Source organism: Lepus europaeus, chromosome 5 (assembly GCF_033115175.1).
Source record: "Lepus europaeus isolate LE1 chromosome 5, mLepTim1.pri, whole genome shotgun sequence".
NCBI classification, from domain to species: Eukaryota; Metazoa; Chordata; class Mammalia; order Lagomorpha; family Leporidae; genus Lepus; species Lepus europaeus.
Genome location: NC_084831.1, coordinates 111,736,957 through 111,764,569, shown reverse-complemented (window position 1 = coordinate 111,764,569; position 27,613 = coordinate 111,736,957). Strand labels below are relative to the sequence as shown.

At 38.7% G+C, this 27,613-nt stretch overlaps 1 protein-coding gene across 1 annotated transcript; it reads right to left on the bottom strand.

Moving 5' to 3' along the window:
- Positions 1 to 137: 137 nt before the first annotated feature.
- WDR3 (WD repeat domain 3) lies at positions 138 to 27,613 on the bottom strand. Its single transcript, XM_062192058.1, has 27 exons — positions 27,483 to 27,613; positions 24,373 to 24,575; positions 23,231 to 23,440; positions 21,482 to 21,600; positions 19,746 to 19,824; positions 18,793 to 18,888; positions 17,333 to 17,446; positions 17,008 to 17,109; positions 16,476 to 16,573; positions 15,501 to 15,608; positions 14,750 to 14,980; positions 13,216 to 13,309; positions 11,805 to 11,906; positions 10,197 to 10,282; positions 9,908 to 10,043; positions 9,143 to 9,199; positions 8,877 to 8,977; positions 8,539 to 8,650; positions 8,280 to 8,414; positions 7,956 to 8,006; positions 7,395 to 7,460; positions 6,866 to 6,958; positions 6,066 to 6,113; positions 4,740 to 4,783; positions 2,735 to 2,863; positions 1,245 to 1,338; positions 138 to 980 (listed from the first exon to the last, which is right to left on the bottom strand). Exons 2-27 carry the CDS (start codon positions 24,541 to 24,543, stop codon positions 825 to 827), a joined length of 2,832 nt encoding a protein of 943 aa, XP_062048042.1. The 5' UTR covers positions 24,544 to 24,575; positions 27,483 to 27,613; the 3' UTR covers positions 138 to 824.

Genomic DNA, 27,613 nt, shown 5'->3' with positions numbered 1-27,613 from the left:
AATTCCAGGCTCCAGCTTTGGCCTGGCCATTTGGGAAGTGAGCCAGTGGATGGAACATCTCTAACTCTGCCCTTGAAATAAAGTAAAATCTTAAAAACAAACAGACAAAAAAAAACACAAACTTTGCATAAAGAAAAGCCCAGGCCCAGAAGTGTCTATGTCAATCTCTTTCTAGAACCTTCCTACCTCCCCAAATCCCTACCCCAACACACATAGTGCATTCCCTGCTCCGAAGCACAGCATACTCTTAGCATGACTGCTCTTTAATCAGAAATAACTCATTTATTCAGAAAAATATAAAGAGCAATATCTTCTTATATATAGATATAACAGAGCCTGCAAGAGGTTAAGTTTAAGTCCTTTTAAGCTCCACAAGTCCATGACACTGCCATTGATGGGCAGAGGGCAATCAATTATGCACCTGATTACCTCACTAGGAGGTAATAAAAAGAATAAATCATACAAATCATCTGCCATAAAAATATGGAAATCTTTTGAAATGTTAATTTCAACTCTAGAGAAACAAATTCTTAATGAAAACAATTCTTTGCTCCCTATTAGAATACAAAGGGAACAACCGCCACAGAGCTCAACCTTTGAGAGCACAGAAAGATTTTCAAACTAATCATGGTTATATCCAAGAAGTGGAGCCAGACCACAGTCCCATGTTGGAATTCCTTCAAGCAAAGCTGGGAGCCACATCCTGAGATCTTCTGCAACATGATCTTCTGTTATCTGCGTATTTTTAAGATGATGCCAATTCTGCTGCCTCTCCATTTAGTTCTTTTAAGGAAAATGTAGAAAAAGGCACCCAGAATCCAGTTCTAAGTCACTGTTAAAATTAGCTTCTCCCTCTTTTTCCTCTTCCTCTTCTTTTCTTCCAAGTGGCTAGTAGCATCAGCAAAAAACATAACTTCACTTTTTGCCTCACATTCCCTCTTGAGATAATCAAGACCTGCCATATTGAAGCCGATAACATCCTAGAGAGGAGAAGCAGAAAGATTAAACAAGTTCTCTCCCATGTGAGTCAAGGAACCAAAGCTTCAGGTGTTCCTGCTGAATACTTTCCTTCTTTGATTTTGTTTTCTGTTCCTACCAGCTCCAACAAAAACTTTTATTTCAAACACAGATTTATTTCTAGTTGGTATTGCTCAAGACAAGACACAGCGCATTTTTAGCTGCTTCCTGGTCACATACACTAGCACTGTGCCTCGTATTATATTTCTAGGCAGTCACCTACTTACCCGGACTTGGCTGACTTTTGAAATAGTTGTTTCCTTTAATTTTTCTATCACTGGCACAAGCATTTGGTTGCTAGTGATCTGTCCAAAGTGAATCCTAATAGAAAAACAGAACAAAGCACATTGCAAAGAACACTTCTAGATCAAACAGACATAATATCAAGGCAATAACTACAAATATACAGATTCATTTTACCATGAGAACAGAATTAGCTTTTAACATAAAAGGCTAAAGAAGTATCTTTCCCTACTATTCAGTTCAATTTGATGACAATTTTTAAGAATTTCCTAAAACTTAGAACATACTCAAGGCTAACCCCTTCTCAGCAATCTACCAGATGACCATAGATTTTGACAATGGTATTTTGTGGAAAGCTCAAGACAGAATGAGCCTTCTAAGAACAGCTAATTCAACAGAAGTTTATCAATATTTCTAATGCTACCTCAGCAAAAAAGATCTAGTCATCCATCAGAGTCAAACTGTGTCCCAGGGTACTAAGCTACCCTGCACCTCTCTAATGACAACCCTCTAGTGTGCCAGAAGTATTCATGTTGCTTCTCATAGAACTGGCAACCCTGATTCAACAGCACACATATCACGGTAAGAGGAATTTAGTAATATTGTTGAATATGAATCTAGGTCTTCAAAACTTATCCCAAAATATACAAATATGGCAACAGAATAATATATATTTATCATTGATCTTTCTTCTCCGGCTATTATCCTGGTAGAATTTAAGGAGTGAAGGGTTAGGAATTATGAAAACAGGCCAATTCACCAAATACCTATTCAGTCTATTCACTAATTATAACTATTTAAGTATTTTGTATAGGCTTGCCATTTTTTGCCTTCATAACAGTGTATTAAGGAATGTTCCATTGTCTAGACTCCTGTTCTCTGCTATAATAGCTTGAGAATGGGGCTCAGGAAATGGGAGATAAGAATACATTCTTAAGCCCTTGTAAATATCATCTTCTCAATTACATATTGACAAAGAATGCAGCCTAATGACATGCTCTCTTTATGTTCCTTAGCTTCCCTGTATATATAACCCATTTCCATTTGCACTTGCAGAGACATGGAGAAATAAATTGACTATTCCTTAAGATGCTGGTATAAGGGCAAGACAAAACCAGTTAAACTAAACAGTTTAAAAGAAACAAGAGGCTAACTGACCATTACTGGCTTTCAGCACACTGAGTAGAGCCAGAGCTACGACCTTAACAGTACAACTAGAGGCCTATCACTAGGTGTTTCTGAGCAATGTATTATCATTACATATCACTCAAAGACTGAGTCATCACTATCCTTGTTTTAAAGGTAAGAATGATTCCAAAGGATGATTAATATTTTACGTCAGACAGCACTGAAATGCTGTAACGGTCTGTGAGACTGAAACACGATTTCTTAATCAAACACTGACAATTTCAGTTAAGGTGCCACTGGAGCAGTACTGCCGAGGAGATGTGTATTCCGTAAAACAGGGTGTTACCTGAGAAGGAAGAAGAGGCACCTACATAGAAGTTCAACATCAGAGCCCAGCTGGATGAATTCATTAAAGAGCTTAAGGATGTCTGGGACATAAGAGAATGGCAGCACAAGTAGAGATTCTTCCAACTCACTGATAAAGAAAAAATTGATTGAAAATGTCACCATTATCAACATGGTCAATTTTTAAATCTTTTACTTTTTCTAATGCTTTTATACCAGAATAGATCTTGGTTATCCAGAGTTAAGATAAATATTCATCTACATACCATATGATTTTATATTTCAATGCCTTTTCATATGAGAATTTAGTATTTTAAAACTGGTTGGAATGTATTTTAGTACATGGCATAGTGGGAGAATCTGATCATTTTCCTCCAGACAAAACATTTCTCCAAAACCTTTTGATGAATATTCCATCTTCATATAGCTATTTTTTTATTAAGATTTAGTAAATTACTTGAGAAGCAAAGTTACAGACAGAGGGAGCGAGGACTTTCATCCACTGGTCACTCCCCAAATGGTCACAACAGCTAGAGCTGCACTGATCCAAAGCAGGAACCAGGAGGTTCTTCCCAGTTTCCTACACGGGTGCAGGGCCCAAAGACTTGGGCCATCTTCTATTGCTTTCCTAGGCCACCAGCAGGGAGCTGGATCAGAAGAGGAGCAGCCGGGACTAGAGCCAGCGCCCATATGGGGTGCCGGCACCGCAGGCAGATGCTTAACCTAACCTACTACACCACAGCACCGGCCCCCATATAATACATCTTTAACCATATTGAGTTCTTATATATCAGAGAAGGAGTGTTTCCAGGGCTTTTGGCCTGATCATGATAACTGATTGTTTCTGACACTAATGCTATATTATTTGAATTCTGCTAATTTTGTAGCTCTCTAACCTAGAATAGCTCTAGTACAGTTTAATCAATTCCATTAGAAATCTCAAATTTCAGTTGGGATCACAAACTTATTAATTAGCTTTAAAAAGCCAACCTTTAAAACACAGAATCTTCCCATCTCAGAATGTCCTATTTAAAAAAAAAAAAATGGGCCAGCATTGTGGGACAGCAGGTTAGCAGGCATCTCAAACAAGTGCCAGCTCAAGTCCCGGTTGATCTGCTTGCAATCAAGCTCCCTACTAATGCACCAGATAAAGCAGCAGAAGATAGCCCAAGTGCTTGGAGCCCTGCACACACATGGGAGACCTGGATGAAGCTCCTGCTCCTGGCTTTGGCCTGGCTCAGCCCTGGCCATTACAGCCATTTGAAGAGTGAACTAGAGGATGGAAGATTTGTCTCTTTCTGTAACTCTGCCTTTCAGATAAGTAAATCTAAAAAAAAAAAAAAAAAAAAACCAAAACCCAACGTGCTACACCCTTATCTTCAAATAGATCCTACTTATTTCTTATAAGGGATATGTCTAGATACTGTTGATGTTATGATGATGAACTTTAGTAGGCTGAACTCAAACTCTTCATTTTCCCTTAAAACCATCTTCCTTCCTATTTTAATAAGAGATTCTTAGCTCTAGCACTTTCAAAAAAGAGCATTTTTAGGGGCTGTCATTGTGTTTAAACTGCTGCTTATAACAACAGCACCCCAATCACAGTGCCAGTTTAAGTCCTGCCTACTTCACTTCTGATCCAGCTTCCAGCTCATGTGCAGGGGAAGGAAGATGTCAAAGGGCTTGAGGCCCAGCCACCCATGTGTCAGACCAAGATGAAGTTCTTGGCTCCTGACTTCTACCTGGTCCAACCTGGCTGCTGCAGCCATTTGAGAGACTGAACTACAAGACAGACGATTTCTTTCTTCTTTCTCTCTGTCTGTTTCTCCCTCTCTGTTGCTCTGCCTTTCAAATAAACAAACCTCTTTAAAAAATTCTAGTGAATAATTTTTCATCAAAATTTTGAGATTGCTAAATACCAATCAAGCAGACAGCCAACAATTATTTCTATTTGCTTCATGTTACTCAAAGTTGTTAGCTGAAAAATTATGTGCAAAAGGACTCACCTTGACTTGATCCCCTTAAAAACCTCTAATACATAAGCTGAAGGCTATAAAGGAATGATAATACTATTAGTTACATGTATGGTTGTTTTCTATTAAAGCTCCCTAATTTCTATCTCCTAAGGGACAGGGACCCCTCTCCCTCATTTAAGAAACAATTATGCTAAGATGCTAAGACCTGGGGTGGATGTTTGGCGTAACAATTAAGATGCCTATATCCCACGTGGGAGTAGCTGGATTCAATACCCACTTCTGGCTCCTGACTACAGCTTCCTACTAATGCAGACCTAGGAAGCAGTGGTGATAACACAAAGTAGTTGGCTTTTTTTTTTTTTTTTTTTTTTTTTACAGGCGGAGTGGACAGTGAGAGAGAGAGACAGAGAGAAAGGTCTTCCTTTTGCTGTTGGTTCACCCTCCAATGGCCGCCGTGGATAGCGCGCTGCGTCCGGCGCACCACACTGATCCAATGGCAGGAGCCAGGTGCTTCTCCTGGTCTCCCATGGGGTGCAGGGCCCAAGGACTTGGGCCATTCTCCACTGCACTCCCTGGCTACAGCAGAGAGCTGGCCTGGAAGAGGGGCAAACAGGACAGAATCCGGTTCCCCGACCGGGACTAGAATCCGGTGTGCAGGCGCCGCAAGGCGGAGGATTAGCCTAGTGAGCCGCGGCGCCGGCCAACGTAGTTGGCTTTTTTGCTACCTATGTGAGCCCTGGCCCAGCACTGACCACGGAGGGCATTTAGGGCAGGAACCAGATATGAGTAGTCTCTCTGCCTCTCAAATAAATACACAAATAAACAAAATGGTAAGACCTGCATGGGCTTAAGGGTTAACCAGATCTAGGTTCACAATCTAGTTCTGCTCTTTATTAACTATGTTATCTTGTAAGTCAAGCCAGTTGCTTATCTAAAAAAAATGAAGATATTCTAAATCACAAGACTACTGTGATGAATAGGACATACAAGTAAAACACTAAGTAAACAGAGATTGCTAAACACATTCTACTATTACTCTTCTCCTCTTTCTTCCCTCATCTCAATGATGTATGTCAACTTTTCCTCCAAAGTCTTACTTCAAATTTCACTTAAATAAATAACAATCTTCAGAGGGTTTTGAACACAGAACATAAACACACACTAGAGAACAAAAGGATACCAGTCCAGCCCAACCAAAAAGTTTGACTTGGGAAGTCTTATTAAAGTGGCTCTTTTGAAATACTAAGGATGTTCTAATACACCCACACCCCCGAATCATAATGCCTCTCTACTTCCTATCTTTCCTGAAATTAACTTTTAAATAACCAAGGGGAAACAGTTTGACATTCTACTCACAGAAATGTTGCCATAAGCCATCAGGATTGGGTTTGTGGGAAGAGGAACCTATGAAGAAATAATTAAGTCATTAAAAATGCCCTTGTCTCTTCCATTGAGGAACAGTGGGTTTTTTTTTCTTCATACTATTTGTTGAACTCTTTTACTTAGTGTAGGGTTAAACTTTACAATCATTAAGTAAACTGAAAATAGATCTTCATAAAAATTCAGAGTGGGAATGAGAGGGAGGAGGAAGAAGGGTTGGAGTGTGGGTGGGAAGTATCACTATGTTCCCAAATCTGCATGTATGAAATACATGAAACTTGTATAACTTAAATTTTTTTTAAAAAAATCAGACTTTGAAAGTTCTTGTCACAGGCAGTATTTTTTAAATTTGAAAAATGAGACCCTAAAAACTCAAAGATTGTAAAAGAATTATCAGACCTTTTAGTTTCTAGAGTGCTTATGTAAGGCCAACAAAATCATTTGGTCTGGTCCTGCCAAGGCACCTGCAGGCAGGACTTGGCATTCAGTAAATCTACAGCAGGCTAATTTTTAGTTGCTGACTTTGTATGGCTCGGGAATGATGTTATAAATATCCAAATGTCCCTTGGCAGAAAAAATGTTCCCCACCCCTGAATAAGACCAATATTCTTTCCTCTCACAGTTCCTCAATTTCTTCCAATACCAGAACTGGAAAAGATCCTACTGCATTTATCTCATATGCTGATCTGTGTGAATAAATCCTGAAACAAAAGTTTTCTTCTCAGGAGTTCTATTTATAACTACTTCCCAGTGTGTAGTTCAATGGATTATCTTACCTCTTTCCCTGCAGCTTTACAAATGGCTTTGTGTTCTTTCATTTTTGCAGTTTCTTCTCGATACAGTTCAACAGCCTCCATGATCCTCTCAGCCTACAAGATGATGATAAAGGCAAGAAGTCATCACAACATGCAAGGAAATAAGTGAAATAGCTTGAATCAGGATAATAAAGATGTGACAAACAGTATTTAAAGACATCTTTAGTCTTCTTTTCACATTTTAATCTGCAGAGAGTCTAGGTGTCATCAGGGACTTAGGTGAGACCCTACTGAGACAGCTTGAGCAGAACAGTTCCCAGGACCACCTGGAAGGCATCACTTTCAGAAGAAAACCATGTAGCGCTCCAAGAGATTCAGACTCCCCATCCTTGATTACACAGAAAGCACACAGAGGGCATGATCTCCATCTTTAAATTGCATCAACCTTTTGCCACAACAGGGTTATTTAGTAGGCAGGTATAGAATAAGACTTACTAAAAAAGTTTGAATCCTATTAAAAATTAAGATTCCACTTTCTATATCAACTTACTGCTTTAACTGTTTCAATAGTTTTCTTTCCAGTAAAGTAGCTATCACCTTGAGTCTCCCCTGGAACCTGCCAGAAACAAAGACATCCGTGAACAATATACTTGACAGCAGTTCAAAAGCCACTAAGTTAACCTTAGGTCATAAAAGAACAGGCATTATTATCTTATGAAGATGACAATGCAGTTATCAGCTACAATTAATTGAGTACTTAGTAAGTGCCAGACACCATATTTGATATGCATTATCATGAGAATATCCTGCAAATGTTTAAAGATAATGATTAAGATCAATTTCTCAATTTTTTTAAATTTTTTTTGTTTTACAATGAATTAAACAATTCCCTGAAGCCTCCTTAAAACAAAAGAAAACAAAACTTCAGAATGGCCAAGTATTTAATACCAAATTTGGTTTATCACTTTGTCCAACAAAATCAGAATATACAGTTGAATAATAGACTACACATACTATTTTTCCTATCAGGGGGTGATGCCTCTGGCATCTAGCTCCAAATCTTAACTACACTGGAAATTCTTAAAATTAGAGCCCCAAAAGATTTACTTACTGCTGGCTGGTCTTCTTTGGCCACACTCTCCTCATATTCTGCTTCCCTTTGCTGCCATGAGATAGATAAGTTAATTTGAGAGAAAAACACATTGTCTTTATTTAAAGTAAAACAAAGCAGAGCAGAGAGAAACTGCTTCTTTCAAAACATAATCCAATGATGACATCTTTGTCTGGCTTCTGAAATGGGTGCCATTGACCTTGAAAACATCTGCAAGTCCTTGGACTTCCACACAATGAAACTTGACCACTAGTCAGAACACTTCATCTGGGACAGCTTGTCAGTAGCCCACCAGCACAGCTGTACCCAGGCCTAAGTTCTTACCATCTCCCTTTCTTCCTCAAGAATAAGAGGCTCTCTTGTTCTCTCCCAAAGTCTCAGAGATTTGTCATGGGATGATGATACAACATAGTCTCCATTGGGGCTTACAGCCAAACACCAAATCTCCTGGTGGTGTCCCTGGAGAAGGAAAAACAAAGACAAACATGGAGTAAGAATATCTCATTCACAGTATAATACCTGCTTATATTAGGGGGCAACATTCTTGAGTACTGAGCAAGCAAAGCAGGCAAGATGCAGTTACCTCCAGAGTTTGTATGTGTTCAAATTTGTCTGCATCCCACTGCTTAATCTTACGGTCTTTCCCAGCAGTGAAGAAGAGGTGAGACTTAGGTACAAACTGCAGGTACATCACACTGAAAAGCAAGAAATCTCTACTGTCATCAGATTCCAGGTTAATGAAGAATCTTGCACATATGAATAACGTTTAACTAGCTAGTTTAGAGTATCTAACTATACATTAGCACTTGCTGTTTGTCACAATCTGAGAACACTAAATAACAGGCACAAATGCTCTAGCAAAATGATGACAGATGAGCCAAATTGGGATTGGGGGTTGGGGTCTGAAGAGACTATATGTACCTGTCATCATGTGCAAAGAGAGACTTGTGGCAGTCCCCAAAGTCCAAACCCCAGATTTTCACATTCCTATCAGCAGAGCCGGTTGCTATCAGTGCTCCATCCTGTAGAAAGAGAAAGAAATAATAGTTAATATCACAATTCTATAAATTAGATAAATAAAAGCTAACCAGAACATTTTAATTCGGGGCTTTTTTGGAGAGAAAACTGGGTATACAACAGAATTAGAAGACACACTGTTACTGAAATAGTATTTAAACTCTACTTACATAAGAGATGTCCATGCATATAACAGGAAGTTTGTGTCCATACAGTGAGAGAAAAAACTAAACATTAAAAAGAAAAAGAATATTTATAACTCAGCCTTTTAACTCATCTTATCTAAGGTAACATTATATGTGGCATATGTGTCGAAACCTCACTTCAAAATATACTAAGCACACTTGAGGGCTGTTTTATAGATGTACTTTCAAAGATAACAACTAAGCCACTGAAGACAGCTTGCTAAGAGCACCTGTTTCGGCTGCACAGCTCTCGCATGCACTTGCCAGGAAGAGTGCACCATGTGGTGGCAGAAGCCTACTGCCTCTGCCAGAATGTGGCACAATGACATTCTCTGAATCTTCTAGTAGGACAGATTCTGCAGCACCAATTTCACAAAAATATTTCCAGGCCCAAGCCAGTCTGATTCACTGGGCCCTATAATCTTCTTAAAGCAACTCAAATGATTCATTGCCATGAGTGAAGCTGCTGCCTACAGCACCTAGCAATGCTCTTGAAACTATCAGCTATGACAGCATTTTTCTACCCATGACATTTTCTAAACATGCGATATAATTTAAATGACATTTATGACTAGGGTTCTTTCAAATCTCTAGCTTCTATAGTGCACTTACAATGTTTTGATTGACATACAAACCTTTAAACACGTATTATTGCTGAACATACTCAAGGCTACTTCTTTTATGGCCTCAATCCAAATTCTTAAGGTTAATCAGAAAGAAGGAATGTATTCCTAGGCATAACCACCATACCTTTAAAGTGTCAACATAGAAAATTTTCACAGTGCAGTCCAGCAAAGACACGGCCAATAGCTTTTGATTGGGAGAGTAACTCACACACAGGACATCTTCATCTAGTTGCAAGGTTCGGGTTTGCTTTACAGAAAGTCTAGCACCAAAGAAAGCATCAGGAAAAAAATTAGTACTCAAAAAACACAGACAATTCAAAACTCTCTAGACACAATACAGATACCTATGTCAAAAGACCATTCAATGGTTCTCATTCTTACTACAAAAAAGGGTGCAGGAAATGTCTACTTACCTCTTCTGGGTACTATTTTCATCTTTCACCAACTCAAAATCCCAAAACTTGACAGATTTATCTGCACCACCTGTCACAAAGCCACGCTGAAAATTAAGTGATATTTCAATTAAAAACTATTTTAACATAGAAATTGTTAAAAAGACATATCAAAGCAGTCTTATAAAAACCTTTTTAATTAAGGGGATAAGAATTAAACAAAATATGGTTCTCCCTAATGCCTTTCATTACTTGTTTAGGGCTACTGCCAAAGATCATGAGAATTCTTAGCATAGACTGACACAAACAGATGTGGTAATTAGTGAAACATTCTACCTATACAAGAGTACTTCAAAAAGCTCATGGAAAATGTCACTAAACAAGTTTGTGTTGATGCAAAAAATTAAAATCCATGAATTTTTAAAATTTAGTCACAATACACATTTTCCATGAACTGTATAGACCTCTCATATACAAGAATTTCAAAATTTTTTACACTAAAATAAACTTGTCTTTTAATTCAATGTTCCATGAACTTTCTGAAGTCCCCTGGTACTTCTCATAGCAGGAAGAAAAATTTGTAATGAACAGTGAGGGGTTTTGCTGTGCCCAAGAAGGAGGAGTGACAAGTACTTGCTACAAAATAGTAAGCTAATTTGACAAATATCCATACAGTACACTTGACTATAAAAATGAGCTTGTTTGAAGTATTTAACTCAGTAAAGTAGATAAATATACAATTGCAATATCCCTGTCAAAAGTCCCTGTTTGAGGCTGCTTTCCAGTACCAAAATTATTATTACACTGTAAAGTACATAGAAAACAGTCAGAAAAATGCATCTCAAGTGTCTATTATGCCATCTCATGGATTTGCAACAGAAGAAAACAACTTTTCTATGATCTTTAGTCAAGTGAGACTATGCAATTTATGCAAAACATAGAATATTCTACAAATGAAAATGTTATTACTATTTTAAATTCACAGCTATTTGTCTTGGTGCCAAAATACATTAACCACTCTCAACTGCATATTTGGTTTTTTCCAGAATACCATTTTCAATGGATAAAGATTTTCCACACTTGAGAATATTCAAATGAATAGACCAAAATCTCTTATGGCAACATCAAAAATAATCTCAAAGTGTTCTAAGCAACATTACTGGTCCTAGAATAAGTACTCCATTCTCCAGAGTAACTCCACTGAAGGGGAACACACTTTCATTTCTTATTTGATTTCCAGGGAGTGACAAATTTTATAAGATCTCTATAGACAGTCACAGAAAGGGCTATAATGGGAACAAAAAGTCTGCAAATTTCTACTTTGTGTTTCGCAAGAGAATACTTTCTCTTAAAAAGTATCACAATCCACTGGTTCAAACATCACCAAGGTATACAATTTGGCATTGTGTTGCTGATGATCAAGAGCCACTGAACAACAATTCATTTGACAATGATAACTATGCATATTAATTACCAGGGATGTGAGATGGCATTATACATGAAGCCTAAAGATAAAACAAAAATAAAAACTGTCTTTAAAAACCTGAGAAAAATCTTTCTTAGGCAGCATTAAAACTTGATAGAAGAACTGGGAAATACAGCCAAAGCTTTAAAATCTGGTTTAGTTACCTGATCTGGAGAGAGAGACATGGACCATAAAGCTCCATCATGGGCATCTATTGTCTCCAGCAGATTTCCTGAGGCCAAGTCATACAACTGCAGCTTCCCGGTCTAGGAAGACACAAAATAAACCCAGCTATACCTAACACATTTATAACCACCATGACTCCTGACCACACATTTCAGAAAAGATTTCATAACAAAGCAGCAGCACTCTGATCAGTTGCTATGGAAATGGATCCAATGTTCCATTTTTTTCTATCTGAATAAATATTGTTAAATCTCCTACTGACATGCTGAGTTTACCCTAGCAGGGCTGCCATTGCTATACCACTATGGAGTAACACAACCTAGTACTACTGGACTCTTGTCACTTCTATAGGTTCCAGAACTTCAAAAGGCAAATCAGAATACACAAAATAGCAAGTGCTAAACGTAAAAGCCTTTAAAGTCCAACCAATCCTGGGGCTGGCGCTGTGGTGTAGTGGGTAAAGCCGCCGCCTGCAGTGCCAGCATCCCATATGGGCGCCGGTTCGAGACCTGGCTGCTACACTTCCGATCCAGCTCTCTTCTGTGGCCTGGGAAAGCAGTATAGGATGGTCCGAGTGCTTGGGCCCCTGCACCCACATGGGAGACCTGGAAGAAGCTACTGGCTCCTGGCTCCGGATCGGCACAGCTCCAAACATTGTGGCCAGGTGGGGATTGAACCATCGGATGGAAGAGCTCTCCTCTCTGTGCCTCTCCTTCTCTCTCTGTTTAACTCTGACTTTCAAATAAATAAATAAATAAATAAGTCCAACCAATCTTTTAAGTGCACTATCCCTATCCTCTATAGGAACCAGCTTAACCAACTCTTATCTACTTTTGGTTTCCTCTTTAATACATTAACAATAAGAAGTAGAGATTCACCTATAATGCTAAAGAGGAAAGTGAACTAAAAAGTCATAATGGGATAGAAAATAATCACTCCATGATTCTTGTTTTGAGGTATGGGTATACCAGCATCATGATGTTAGCATGGAACATACACAAACACAAAGCTGGGTATGATGAGCTTCTGCTTGATGTAGCAGAAGCAGCAGAAGCTATAAGACTGCAGTCCCAGGTCTGCTTCTTTCTAACTCTGTTACAAGTGAACTTATCTTCCTGAACCTGTTTTTTTCGTATGTAAAATGAAACTTGGATCATCAACATCCCTAAGCTGGTGTGAGGATTAAATGAAATAATATACATTAACTATCTAGCATAAGGATAGGCAGGGATGGCATTTTAGTCATTTACAAGGAGTTAAGGGCAAGGCACCAATATCTTCCCATTTTACCCAGGTCTGATACATTTCCAATTTGCTGAAAAGAAATCAGACTTTTCAAACAACACTGATAGAAAAGCCCCAGAAATGCAAGAAAAAGTCTCAGCTTACCTTTGTTCCTATGACTACCTGCCTATCACCAGGTACAAAGAAGGAACAAAGCGCATATTCACAAGTCATGGTGCGAATGCACTGCAGTGTAGACCTATGAGAAAGAATAAAGAACTCACATGTTAAGAGAATATGCTTACCCATCTCAAAAGTCAGTGCACTATGTTTCAATACACACTTAGCCATACACAGAGATCAACAAGAGAGAAAACAAGTCTTCATACTTTTGGCTCAAACAAAACTATATTCAAAGGAGAAAATATTAAACCAAACTTTGTTTTCTTTATAGGTGCCTCCTATATCCAATGAAGACTATAAAAAAGCAGGGTAGAGAAAAGTATCTGCTGGGCTCTATAGAGACCAACCTGCCATTTCCAAGAAGCAAATGGGCAGGAAGGATTGCAATTCAAATGAGCATGTGACTACAGAGCCCTCCATGTAATGTTCATTTTATAGAGCCATAAGCATTTATCCAACAAATATATACATCAAAAGCTTCACTTCAGTCAATATTTACTGAATGCCTACTACACGCCAGCTAGAAATCAAAGTGTTGGAGCTGGAATAGTGGATAAAATACCAGATGTTTCTAATCTCATATGTTTAAAATTCTTCAGGAAAGATAACTATGCAAATAGGGTATAACAGCTTGATGAAGAGTATACAGAGAGGCTAAAACTAGATAAACTTATATTATCAAATAAAGTTACATGACTAGAAATCATACAAAGTGAGTTTAGATAGAGAATATGTCCAAATGTTCAGAGTTCAGAAATAAGGATTCAAGAAACAAGAACTGAGAAGAAACAGCAATGTAAGGAGAAATTATGAGAGCCAAAGTGCTTGAAAAAGTAGAAAGTTATTAATTCAGGGAGACAACAGCAAATGAAGCTTAGGAGTATTAGTCATAGGATTTATAAGCATGATCATTGAACAAATTTGGAATGAAAGAGGGATTATTATTTAAGATACATTATTTAAGAAGGAAGACTTAACACCTCTGCATATTGATGGTAATGATGCAAAAAGCAGAGAACATTAGTGATGCAAAAAAAAAATGGATACTTCCATTTTCTCAGTAAGCTAGAAAGCAAAGTTATCAGCTTAAAGGTATTGGAGATATGTGAGATTGGAAGAGAGGGGGAGGTGTGACACATTCACCTAGGAAAGTAAAACAGTGATAAATTATGGTAAAATTATTGGGCAGCAGTAAGTCAACCTACATTTAGAGTGGGCAATATGGCTGCATGGTTTTCTCTAGCCAAGTACATCTAGAATAAACTTGCCCCTTTTTTGCGTCAATTTTTAAAAGGGCAACTTTTCTGACTCATGTTCCACAGACTTCTGGCCAAAATGCACTGAAGATATATTTTGAGAGAATTGTATTTAGGTCCCTAAGAAGCTAATAGCTAATCAACACAAGGATCAAAAGAAACAAATGAAAAACACAAAAATCAAAACAAAAGCCCTCCCACCCATTCAAAGCAGAGAAAACGCTATTGGATAAAGCTACAGAAAACATCATCTCACAAACCTGTTCCATATCTTAATGGAATCAGCTGCTCCTGAAAGGACAGCGATGTTGTCTGAGCTGAATGACAAAGTGCGCACATCACTGCGATGGCCCCCGATGGTGATTCTGCTGGTCCTGACCGGCTGAGGAGTGGCCAAGGACGGGTTCAGTGAGTATAATTCCACCAGGTTGTTCTGCAGCAAGAAGACAGCCTTTAACTCTCCTTGAGGTGAATGAATCAAATCAAAGGATCTGCATGGAAAAATAATCACACATGTTCTGGCTGCCATGTTAGCTCTGAAGGTTAACTTTTTCTAGGGAAAAAGCTCTGCACTCTCTCAATCTATATCAACTGAAAGCAAGCACGAATGATTTCACAAATCAGAACACGATCATAACCGAATAGTTGAATACATACAAAAACCTGGGCTCAGATCCTAGTTCTGACATCTATCTTGTGTTTATGCATGTATTTTTATATGTGACCCTAAATCCCTCCTGAACTTGGGATAGACATAATTTTTTTTTTTTTTAGTTAGAAGAAAGGACAACAAATGAAGAGCTAAAAAGCTACTATAATACAAATCAAATATGAGGTAATGAGTAAGTGGACCAATGAAGTGGGCAATAGATGATTGCAACACATGCATCTCAAGATCACTGTCTCCAGATATATAATCCACACAGACAGCTTGCAAACAATATCATGAAAAAGGCATAATACTTTGTAGCTCACTATTTCTGTAACTTCAGATACTACACTTCCACTCACTTGATTTTGGCAGACATTTTGATATTAGCTACTCGCTGAATTTCATCTTGCAGAGTCATTTTGACATTGATTTCAAGGTCTTCCTCTTCTCCACTGCAAGAATTTAATCTAAAGATGGGGGAATAAAGAGTATCATTTTATCACTCTTCTAGAAGAAGCTTTGTTCTTAAAATTGAGTGTAAAATCTGGACTCATGACCAACAAGCCGTGTAATTCTGGGAAAGTCACTTAACCACACAGAACCACCACAAACATTAAACACAGTATATGTGGAAATGCTCTATGAACTACAGTGCCATAAAAATAAAGTAAACTTAATGGGTACCCTCAAGAAATGGATCGAGTGCAACATTCCATACAATTTCCCGGAACAAGTCTTTGTAATTCAAACTATCCCACTGAAGTATTTCCAGTGAACTTGTCTAACTTCAAGACATTTTAAAAAATTCATCAACTGCACTTTAAAATCCATCTATGTCAAATAACAGTAGGTCCCAAAAGATCTGCCAGATAACCTTTTATCTCTTTGATACTACAAAAATGTCAACCATTAAGGAATGCATTTTTATGGTCATAATGACTTATTTCAAGGTTCAATTGTTCCAAACTTTAATTATATCTATCCAATCCCATTTCTTCTCATTCCCAAAGGTCAGCATTATAGAACCTAGTGTCCTTCTTTATAGCTTCCATTAAAAGCACACTGCCAGCCTGTAAGAGCACCCTGAAAACCACTTTTAAAATCTGTAGTCTTTCTAGTTCCATGTGGGCCTGAGCACAACACTCAGAAATATGTCAGTTATAAAGATTTACTGTAGAAATGCAAAACTTGGACTAGTGAATAGTATCCTGCAAATTCTTCTCTAGCTTTTAACAGAAACTAGTAATAAAGTATTTCTCAAAGAAGTAACAATTTTTCTTGGTAACATGCATTTGACTTAGTACATTTCATTACTAATAAATAAGAAAACATACTTTGCTTTCTTTCTAGCTTTCTTCATTTTCTTGTCCATTTTCTTTTGAATTTCCTCTTTAGAAAGGACACAAAACACTTCAAGCACAGAATCAGTGCCCTGGAAAAACAAAAAGTTGATCTAAGCCCTGGACAGGCAATTTGCAAGTTAGCTCATTCTCAGAAAGAACTATACAAATATTACAAATATATTATCTTAGGCAATTTAATCTCTCTGGGCTTGTTGTCCCATCTATAAAATGGGGATGCTCTTTCTACTCACAGCATTGCTTTGAAAACTAAACAAGAAAGTAAATGCTTTTAAACTGCCTAGAAAAGTCAGCATTCAATAAATAGTTGGTAAAAAAAAAAAAATTTTTTTACTGTTGCTATGCTAACACAAACTAGGGGTTATAGATCCACAAAATATCATACAGTGAATTAGTAATTGGTCCAAAAAAAAAAAAAATTCATCTCTACACTGACTATGAAAGAAGACCAAGCATCTGAAAGGAACAGCCTAGTCTGCCATCTTCTCCTTAGCCTGGTACTCACATGGCAAGCAAGGATCCTGCCTGTCCTGTCGACTGCGAGGTTCACAACTCTGTCCCTTCCTTCTCGCATTATGGAACCAGCTTTTCTGCATGAAAGGATGCGCTACAAATAAGGAGAAGACCAAAGTTAAACACAAGCGCTTCTGATCCTCTGTAAAGGTACGGTTCTAATGACAGGTAACAAAAACATTCCCTAAAATGATATGAGAATTACAAATTTAAAATCTGTGATTGACTTTCCCCATTATTCATTTCAATTGATAAGAAACACACACACAAAAACTCACAGAAAAACCACACACACACAAAAAACAAGAATGATTTACATCCTCGGGAGCTTCATCCATTTCAAGGTTACCATCCTCTGCTTCAAGTGTGTCCTGCAGTCTAGGAGAAGATCCTTTGATTTTCTTAGGTTCTGGTTCTTCCTGATCTTCCACCTGTTTTATAAAAATGGGAAAATAATGTGTTCTAGGAGGTGACTCTTAATCCTAATGAGAGAAATCTTTCCCATGGCCTCCAACAACTTCTAATTAGTAATTTCTCTGACCAAATGTCTTCTATACAATTTTATTTCTATACTTTCATTTTTTTTAAAGCAAAGAGAAAGAGACAGACACACTCATTAGTGGGCATGCTGGATCACAAGCAGAGTGAGGCTTGAGCCAGGCACTGACATGGAACGCACCCATTACAAGCAGCACCTTAACTCACTACACCCAATACCCCCACCTCCAATCAAACCCCTTCAGGATGGGTATCTGAAGGTACTAAAATCCAATTTTATTACATACAAGCAAAACTTTACAAAGCATACAATTTCAATACTTTGCATAGTATAAGGAGTACTGTTTACTAACAACAGTGAAAAAATAACCTGTCATTAACATCAAAAGTTACTCAGCTCCTAGGTGAAAGGTCTACCATCTCATATAAGGAAAGATTTAAATTGGCATGAAGAATTGCAAAGACGTTGCTAGACACATTATATCTTCTTAAATAATGAAGATAAATGTCAGCCTGAGGAATAACCTATCAAAAAGAACATGGGATACAATGTCATACCTAACTCCAGTTAAACCTAAGATCTGCAACCTTTTATTTCACATGAATTCTATCTGATAAAACATCCTCAGAATATACATATTTATTAACTCAAATTCTACACAGATTCTTGTGGGAGATTCACAGACACTCTGAAATCCATCAATGGACACTCAAAGTCCAAGAACATGAGGCTAAGAATGCCACAAACTTAAACACTATCACCATCAGAGGCTTTGAGCCTACAGCTACTTATCTGAGCTCAAATAAACAATAGTAATGAACATATAATTTTTAAAAACCCACTTAATTCAGAAGCTATTGGTTATCAACATAACACAATTCCTTCTAGTAGGGGCCGTCATTGTGGTGCAGTGGGTTAAGCCACCGCCTGCATTGCAGTTATCCCATACGGGCACTGGCTTGAGTCCCAGCTCCTCTACTTCTGGATGGCCCAAGTGCTTGGACCCCTGTACCCAGGTGGGAAACCTGGAGGAAGTTCCTGGTGCCAGGGTTTGGCCTGGCTCAGCCCAGGCCTTGTGGCCATTTGGGGAGTAAGCCAGCAGATGAAAGATCTCTCTCTGTCTTCTCCCTCTCTCTCTAACTATCTTTCAAATAAACAAATAAATTTAAAAAAAAAGAATTCCTTCCAGTACTATGTGAAGTACTTGGATTTCAAATTCAAAAAGTCTACGTGAATGCTAAAACATGACATTACTCATGATGAGAAAAAATTCATTACCTCTTGCAGGTAGGAAATATCCCAAGCCCTCAGTTCACTGTCTGAAGTCCCAGTGATGAGTCGCTTTTCTTGTGACACCAAAACCAATCCCCATATCTAAAGAGAGCAGAAAATTATTCAAATAATATAATATTTAAGAGATTCTAGATCAAATATGATGTTGCAAAATCTAAGAACAATGCAATAAAAATCTCTGGCATTTCAATATCTAAGAAAAGACATGCTTATTAGTACCACTCTTTCAAAATGCACTAAGAGAAATCTCACTTTTACAAAGAAAACAATGACTTGTGATGGAACTGTTGCCAATGTGACTCTAGAAATTTCTACCTTTTTATCGTCAAATTTAAATAACAGCTGTTCAGCATGAATTTTAGCTTAAATCCACCCAAAAAATGATTTTAAGTCTTGTACTTCTTTGTTTTTTAAGCAGTGTCTAGCAAATAAAAAGTGTCCCATTAGGGACATAATTTTTAACCTCATATATCTAAGAATTAAATAATGAAAATAATAACATTGTTGAAAATCAAGAGTCAAGAATCTAATCTTTTCCTCCTCATTAATTTCAGGTATTATTTTTTTCAAAGCCTGATATTAACACAGCACTGAGGAGGATGCAAACATGTGTGTAGTATTTCCAGAACAGATCCAACAGATCTATGTTCAAGGAACTACTGTAACAGCTATATTTTACAGTTTATGGGTCACTAGACCAGAATCATTAAACCTTCCCACAATCATATAGACACTTTTATTATTTAAAAATAATGAAACTCAAGGATCAAAAAATTTCCAAGGCCAATGTTTAATAAATGACAGAATAGCTACATCTGCTCTAGTGACTGGCACTGCCTCCATCAAACCAACCTCACTGTGTCTCAAGATAGCACATGATGATCATGGAACAACAAAAGCAAGCAGAAAAGGGCCTGGGCCCAAGACCCTGTAGGTACCTCAGTTCGGTGGCCAACCATCGTTTTGAAGCAGTGCTGGGTATCAAGGTCCCACCACTTCACCATGGTATCTTTCCCACTAAAAGAAACAGGAAAAAAAATCCTGCTTAGGCAGAATCAAGACTAACAGGGAGATCAAGGATTCATCTGTTGTTTCAAAGAATGGCACATCCTATCCTATTCTATCCGACCTTTCTTCTGAAAAGCAAACAATCCTAACTGTCCGTGGGGCTACTCTTACACTGACAATGTTTCCCCTATAAGCATAAAAATGACTGTGACTTCAGAGAACTAAGGAACACAGTGTGGCTCCTCGATGCCTTCCACCACTTCTATCAAGAGCATCAGCCTCTTTAACAAGCAAACCTTTTCCATCCCCCACGTCCTGTAGCCTCTGTCCTGGAAACACCTGGTCTGTGAAGTCTCTAACTCTTGAGTCAACTTTTATATACCAACCAGAACTTAAATCCTACAAACTAAATTCTTTTAACAGCTTCTCATCTGGGTTTTGTCTGTTTCTCTTCTCATCCCACTGAAGACACTACTGTCAGATAAGCTCAATGTTCTCTGAAGAATCAAAATCAGGCTCTTGAGTACCATTCTCAAAACCTCCTGCCCACATGCCTCTTGTTTTCCTTTATATTACCTAAGCTGTAAGACACACATTCTTTTTTTCTTTCTTTTTCTTTTTTTTAAATTTTTGACAGACAGAGTGGACAGTGAGAGAGAGAGACAGAGAGAAAGGTCTTCCTTTTGCCATTGGTTCACCCTCCAATGGCCGCCGCGGTAGTGCGCTGCAGCCGGCGCACCACGCTGTTCCGATGGCAGGAGCCAGGTGCTTCTCCTGGTCTCCCATGGGGTGCAGGGCCCAAGGACTTGGGCCACCCTCCACTGCACTCCAGGGCCACAGCAGAGAGCTGGCCTGGAAGAGGGGCAACCGGGATAGGATCGGTGCCCCGACCGGGACTAGAACCCGGTGTGCCAGCGCCGCTAGGCGGAGGATTAGCCTAGTGAGCCGCGGCGCCGGCAAGACACACATTCTATATTAGAACTACAAAACCGCTCTCTTACAGGATCTGTAATCTGAAAAGACAGGCTAATGTACTGCAACTGATTCCATAGGAACAAAAACATCACTGGTATGGCACTCAGCACTCATAACTTTTTCTCAGTCGCTGCTTTGATTTCTCTTATGACTGTCTAGCAAACTTTAGGGTCTCAGCTTTACCCAGAAGGCCATACCATAGGAATAATAATTATTATGTTAGGTTAATCCATATAAAATTGTAAATAATTTGAAATGGTTTAAATGTTTGGGACTCTGGGTTACCTCTCTCCTCAAAAGACAGGCTAAATTAAACACCCATCACTCACATCTACCCACTGCTTCACGTCCTGCTTTCCTAATGTTCTAGGATCAAGAAGGTAAACAAAGTTCATCCTACAAATAGTTTGTCAAAATGTTAACAAATATGGAAAAGCTGGTATCAGAAAAGAATGACAAAGGAGAACAGGGACTTTAAGAGGGCTGTAAGTAATTCTGGATAGCTCTGTGAAATCATGTGGGAGGGGCAGGAAGGAAGAGAGGAAAGCAAGAACAGAAGAGTAAGCTAGCACATGAGCATGATCACTGCAGAGAAATGAGTAAGCAATGAAACTAATTAATGTCACCTTGAAAGCCCTCGCCAATGACCTCACCCAGAACAGAACTGGAAGCAACACTACTTTCTACTTACCTACTAACCAGCAGATTCTTTTCTCGTAGGAACAGCGCTTGTGTGATGGCATCCTTGTGCCCCTTTAAACGGTAGAGGCCACTTTCATTGATCACATCCCACACAATAACATCTGTGTCCTAAAAGTATCAAATAGTAAAGAAAGAAAAATCATTTTTTTCCCACATAAGGCCTAAGATGACAAACAATGGGACACTATTATTCCATAGGGAGTTTCTGGATCTTGGCCAGGGAATTTAGAAAGCATATACAAAGAATAAATGCCAATCTTAATCTTAGTATAATCTAGGAATAAGTACAAGCATATTTTTTCTTATATTTAAGTTTAGTATATTTCCATTTTCCACATCATTCTATGATGTTCTCACTTTTTTAATCTTCATATAATAATGAAACCCAAAGATATAGTGTAATTTATTTTAAAATCTTTTTATTTCAGGCACTTAGTTTCCTATTTTGTTATTATAGATACACAGAAATAAACATTCTTGAGCATAAATCTACTCCCAATTTCATGAGTAAAAAAGGCTCAGTCTCATTATTTAATGTAATCTGTATTTCTGAATATTATTGACAAATTGCATACATGCTCTTTGGTGATTATGTCATTTGTACCATATTTGAATGGACAATTTATGACATTTTTCTTGGGATGTCATCTTTTACTTGACTGTTTTATTAATAGATGAAAGATATTAATTTTATATAAAAATACTATGTTACTCTTATTATCATTAAGTTGATGTTTGAATAAAAGTATTAAGATCTATCAATCTTTTCCATTTTCTTTGTTAAAACATTTGAAGACCTTTCCCACCTTGATTAGATAAATATATTTTTACATATTTTCTAGTTTCCTTAAAATGCTAGTTTTTAATATTTAAGTCTTTAATCTATGACTCATTTTGGTATATGGCATAAGTATTTCTTCCCTAAATTATTAGTTCTCTGAGTACCAAGTTAAAGTAATTCACCACTTTCTTCTTATCACAAATGTCATCTGTATTAAATGCCACTAGTATTAAAATACAAATCAGGATTACAAAAGTGGATTTCTTTCTTGGATTTCCATTTGATTCTGATAATATGACTAATTTGCAGTGGTATCACATCAATATAACACTTACTTAAATGATGGTTTTTATAATGCATTCTAATGTCTAAAACCATCCCTTTATTTATCCTTCCCCAAATTTTGGTATTTCCAACTCATTTGTTTCTACACACATGCCTATCAGTCACCTTCTGAAGTTCAAACAAGAACCTCTGGCATTCTTAACTTTATAAATTAATCAGAAACCACTAACATCTTTTCCATGTTTCATTTTCCCGTTCATAGACTGAGTCTCTATAAAATGCTTCTATTAGTTTATTCAGTAAGGTTTCATGGTATTTTTGTTTGTTACCTAAAATCTTATTATAAATGAAATTTTTACATTGTATTTTCTAACTCATGATTTGAAATATAGGCTCTGTTTTCTTTTCTTTGTTCTACTGTTTTGGGTACATTTCCACAATGATGTGCTTCTTGTCTGATTCTTATATTTAATAGACTGTTATCAGACAACATGACAGGAAACAAAATGAACTTCCCTATTCATACCCTTCTTCCCCATTCCATTTCTACCATCTGTACCATTTTGTGTATTTGAGTCCACTGTATCACCCATTAATTTTTGTGAACAACCTGTTTCAGCCTTATGAACCTTTCATATATAAAAGTCTTGAGTTCCTGATTCCAAGTCTCACCTTGGACCCAGATGCCAGCCTGCCTCCTAGCTGGTCATACTTCAAGCTAGTGATAGCTGCTTTGTGTCCATTGAAGGTCACATTTCCTTCCCCGCTCAGAAGACTGAAGATTCGGATGGAGCCATCCTCATAACCAACAGCTAAATGCAGTCCATCTGGGGAGGGACATAAGCAAGTGACTTCTTGTTTTAGCCCCTGAAGGATGAGGATCTGAAAAAGTAAGCATCCAAACCAACACAGAGGAGTTAAGCAAGCAATCAAAGGGAAAGTGTGGAATAATCAGCACAGTACAATCAAGAGCATCAGTAAGTTCAAATCACTTTTATAAATAATATAAACTCTACCATCCATTTTTAAGTTCTCTTCTAGGAACTATCTGTACTAGCCAACAATACAGCAAAACAAGTAAAATTATTCTCTCCACAGCTCCATGTTGACACAATACAAGCAAAAATTCATCAGGCAATGCAATAAATCATTAAGTTTTTACCCTAGGGCAACACCACATAAGTTTCAGTAAAGGGTTATATACCCATCCTTGTTTTACCTGAGCCCCCACATTTAATGAGAACCCAATCGGCATAGCACTAGGGGTACCCTACTTGTTTTATCACCAAAGAACTCTGGTGACAAGAAGTATCTTGGGAGTCACCCAGTAAATGGAAAATATCAAAATCCTTATATTTGGTTTGGCAGAAATGGTAGATGTAGGGAATTTAAGTACACTTAGTATCAAAGGGTTTTAAACCCTTGAGTCTTACCTGTATAAGAAAAAGATTTTGTCAATACAGCAGAATATTATTATTTTCAAATGCTTAAAATTTTAAAACTGGCTGTGAGGGCAAGTAGAACTTGCAAAATAGAATTGGTAGAGAAACATGTTAGGAATTAATCGTAACTATAAATCACAATCTGTAAATATTACTATTATATTCAAGAAGTAATCTCATATTTGGTTGTGGGTTTCAGAATTTAGTGAACACAACAGAACTCAATGTTTAGCTATTTAGATCCAAAAGGATTTCTCTTCTAAGGGCACAAATACACGAAAATCCATGTTAAATAAGTAAATCATTCTGCACTTGACAATTCATCCTCAAATACACATAAATCAATATCAACCCAGCTGATTTTTGGCTCACCTTCTCTCCTTTCCTTAAGTCCCAAATGAAAACATGTTCACAGGCTGGTACTGCCACATAGCGTCCTTTCTCACCACGGAGTGTCACAAAGACAATATTACCTTTTTGGCTGCCAATCAGGCCAAAGACTGCACTAGCAACATAGCGCAGGTACTGTTTGGTGAGACCCATGTTATGATGTCCGATACCACAGGTAAGGCAATCTGTGTATATAAAAGAGAAAGCTCAGTGCTTTGGCTACCTTGGTTCTGATCGTTTAGCAAACCCCAACTATTTACCATGTGGTTAAAAGCATATAACTTGTGACTTCTTAATATTTATTTACATTGAATAAAGGACTGACATAAAATATCCACTGGGTTCTTCATTATTTATTTGCTGTTCACTAAACATGCAATCCCTCATTCCTCAAGTTTCAAACTGGTCACAATGGCACGCCCATTTCATGAGTATATGACATTATAGCCCTAATGTTCTAACCAATTAGCTTCTACCCATTCCAGCACCATCAAAGTTTTTCCACTGACATCGGTAGCTTGAAAATGAACATAAATTATAAACACTAGAGTCATGGCATTGAATAAGACAAAATCCCTAACCTCATGGCATTTACCTTCTAGGATAATGATAACACAGACACCCCAATCACCTGGAGACCTCATGAAAACATTGCTGGGAACTACTTTGTCCGAGATATTTCATTTACAGCAAGTCCTCCACCCCCCCCACCCCCCCACTGGCTGTGGTTCCTGGGCCAAATATACTACTGCTGCAGTACATGTAGACCTGTCTGTCCGTCCTTCCTTCTTTTCTTTTTGTAGATTCATTTTTATTTATTTGAAAGACAGAGTTACAGAGAAAGGCAGAGACAGAGAAAGGTCTTACATCCACTGGTTCACTCCCCAAATGGCCTCAACAGCTGGAGCTGAGCCTATTGGAAGCCAGGAGTTTCCTTCAGGTCTCCGACAAGGATGCAGGGGCCAAAGGATTTGGGCCATCTTCTGCTGCTTTCCCAGGCATGTTAGCAGGGAGCTGGATCAGAAGTGGAGCAGCCAGGACTCAACCCGCATCTATATGGGATGCTGGTGCTGCAGGCCTGGGCTTTAACCCAGCACCACAGCGCTGGCCCCTGTCCCTCATTTCTAAATGAGAGCAGCCACTTCTCCTTGGCACAGAAAAATGGTAGAGCAACTCAACATTCTTTGCCATGGTTTCCTCACTACATGAATTGCACTGAATGCACTGGTTGTAGATAAAAGTGACAACAGATAAAGGAGATAACAAGTGTCCTGTCTGCTCTAGACAGAGAGTAGGGAAAAGTATTCCCCAAAACACCCATGTAACTTAAACAAAAAAAATACAAAAGTTACAGCCTTTTGGAGGAGCTATTTCTTCCTGTTGTTTGTTATTGGTTGGCTTTAATTTTAAAGGGTCTCCTTTTTACTATAAACTGCTGGTTTAGTCTACTTTAACAACAACAAAAAATTCAATCCCAATTCATTGCTAATGTCTGCTGTTAATAATCACTTACCAACCTCATTTCTTTTCTCACAGAAACCAATATCAAGTCAGTTAAAAAAAAAAAAAACTATAAGAGATCACATTTACTCTTTATAATGTGATAGTGCTTTTACCCTAGACCATTTTATTAATTCCTCCCCAATGCCTGTTACTCTTCTAGTCTCCTAACTGTAGTTGCTCCTCATAGTAAGTCTTTGGCCCCCTATCACCTTCTTCTACAGTATTTTCCTTGGAGGATTCATATGGCACACCAACATGAATACTAATTATAGAGTCGCCAATACTTACTGGACACCCCCACTTGAATACCTTAAAGTGTGTCACGTTTAACACGTCTACAACTTCTTGAACTCCTCACACTTTTTCTAAGACACACAATCCTCCCAGTTATTCTGGCTCAAAACTTTCTAGTAACCTTTGGCTTATTAATAAAAAATACTACTGCAGCTAGGATTTAGAAAATGCTTATAGTAGGGTAACTGACATATTACATGTATTAAGCAAACATACACGGTTGTTTACTTGTACATAGTAATTAAATGAGTTAATACAGGCAAAGTACTGAAGAAAGCACTTAATACACGATAAATATAAGCGTAAAAGATTTTCGATAACAACCCCACAAAGCAGGCTATTATCTCTGTCCATTGTACAGACAAGGACCCTAGATGCAGACAGAGATGTCAAATAGGAGCCCAGCGTCATTCAGACACTGAGCACCAAAATCAGTTTCCAATCCAGCAAGTCTAACTCCCAATTTTGCTTTTAAACACTATGCTAATGTTTCCCTCTGCTCCCCTCCTTTCTTAGCCCCCACCCCGCCATCGTCTCTGGGGTACAGGATCCTGTTCTCTCCGGCACTTCACCCCTGCGTGCCTGCACTAGCTTTCCACCTAACACCCCCACCTCCATATTCTTCACTCTTTCCATTTAAAAACCACACTCCCTGAGAAACCCTTTCAAACGACTTGTCCCTGCCTCAAAGTCCTTGAAAGGGCTGCTAACTCGCTCGCCAGTTTCCACTAACTCATCCTGTCTACCTCTCCAATCAACAACTCCCTTGTTCGGGTTGGAAGGTTTGCTTCCTTACGCAGCGATCTTGCCTTCGGCACGTTATTCTAGAATAATCCCCCACCTAGAATAACATGCAATCTCAAAGTCACCTATTTTAATGGGTGCCCTCCCGAGGCCCCTTTCCTTCCGAGCCGGCCCAACTCTAGCAGCCGTTCGCACCGCCCCGACTTCCACACAACCTGGCGCCGGTCACCTCTGTTCCCGGTGCACGGACCTCGCCTCCTTCCGCAGAGTTCCCAGCCCGCTCTTCCTCCGAGACCCCACCGTCACCGCTTCCGAACCCACAGCAGCCCTCCCAAACACGAACGCAATACAACGCAGGCCTCCGTAAGGAGACAGACGTGCCACACCGAGTCAAGAGACGGTGAAACAGGTCCCGCACGAGCAACACCACTGCGGGGCCAGCCGGGTTGTCCCGGGCACGCGGAGCCCCCAGCGGCCTCTCCATCCCGCCGTGAGGACGCCCGCGCTCGCCGGGGCTCCTCCTGCCCCCACCTTAACCCAGCCACAATTACCCTCTCCTGGGGTCTTGCAGACGCCACGAGGCTCCGGGCCAGCATCAGCCAAATCCGACCAGCGATCAGCAGCCCCGGGAAACCTCCAGGTCTCAACTCAGCCTCCACGAGGCTCCGGCCGACTGGGCCCG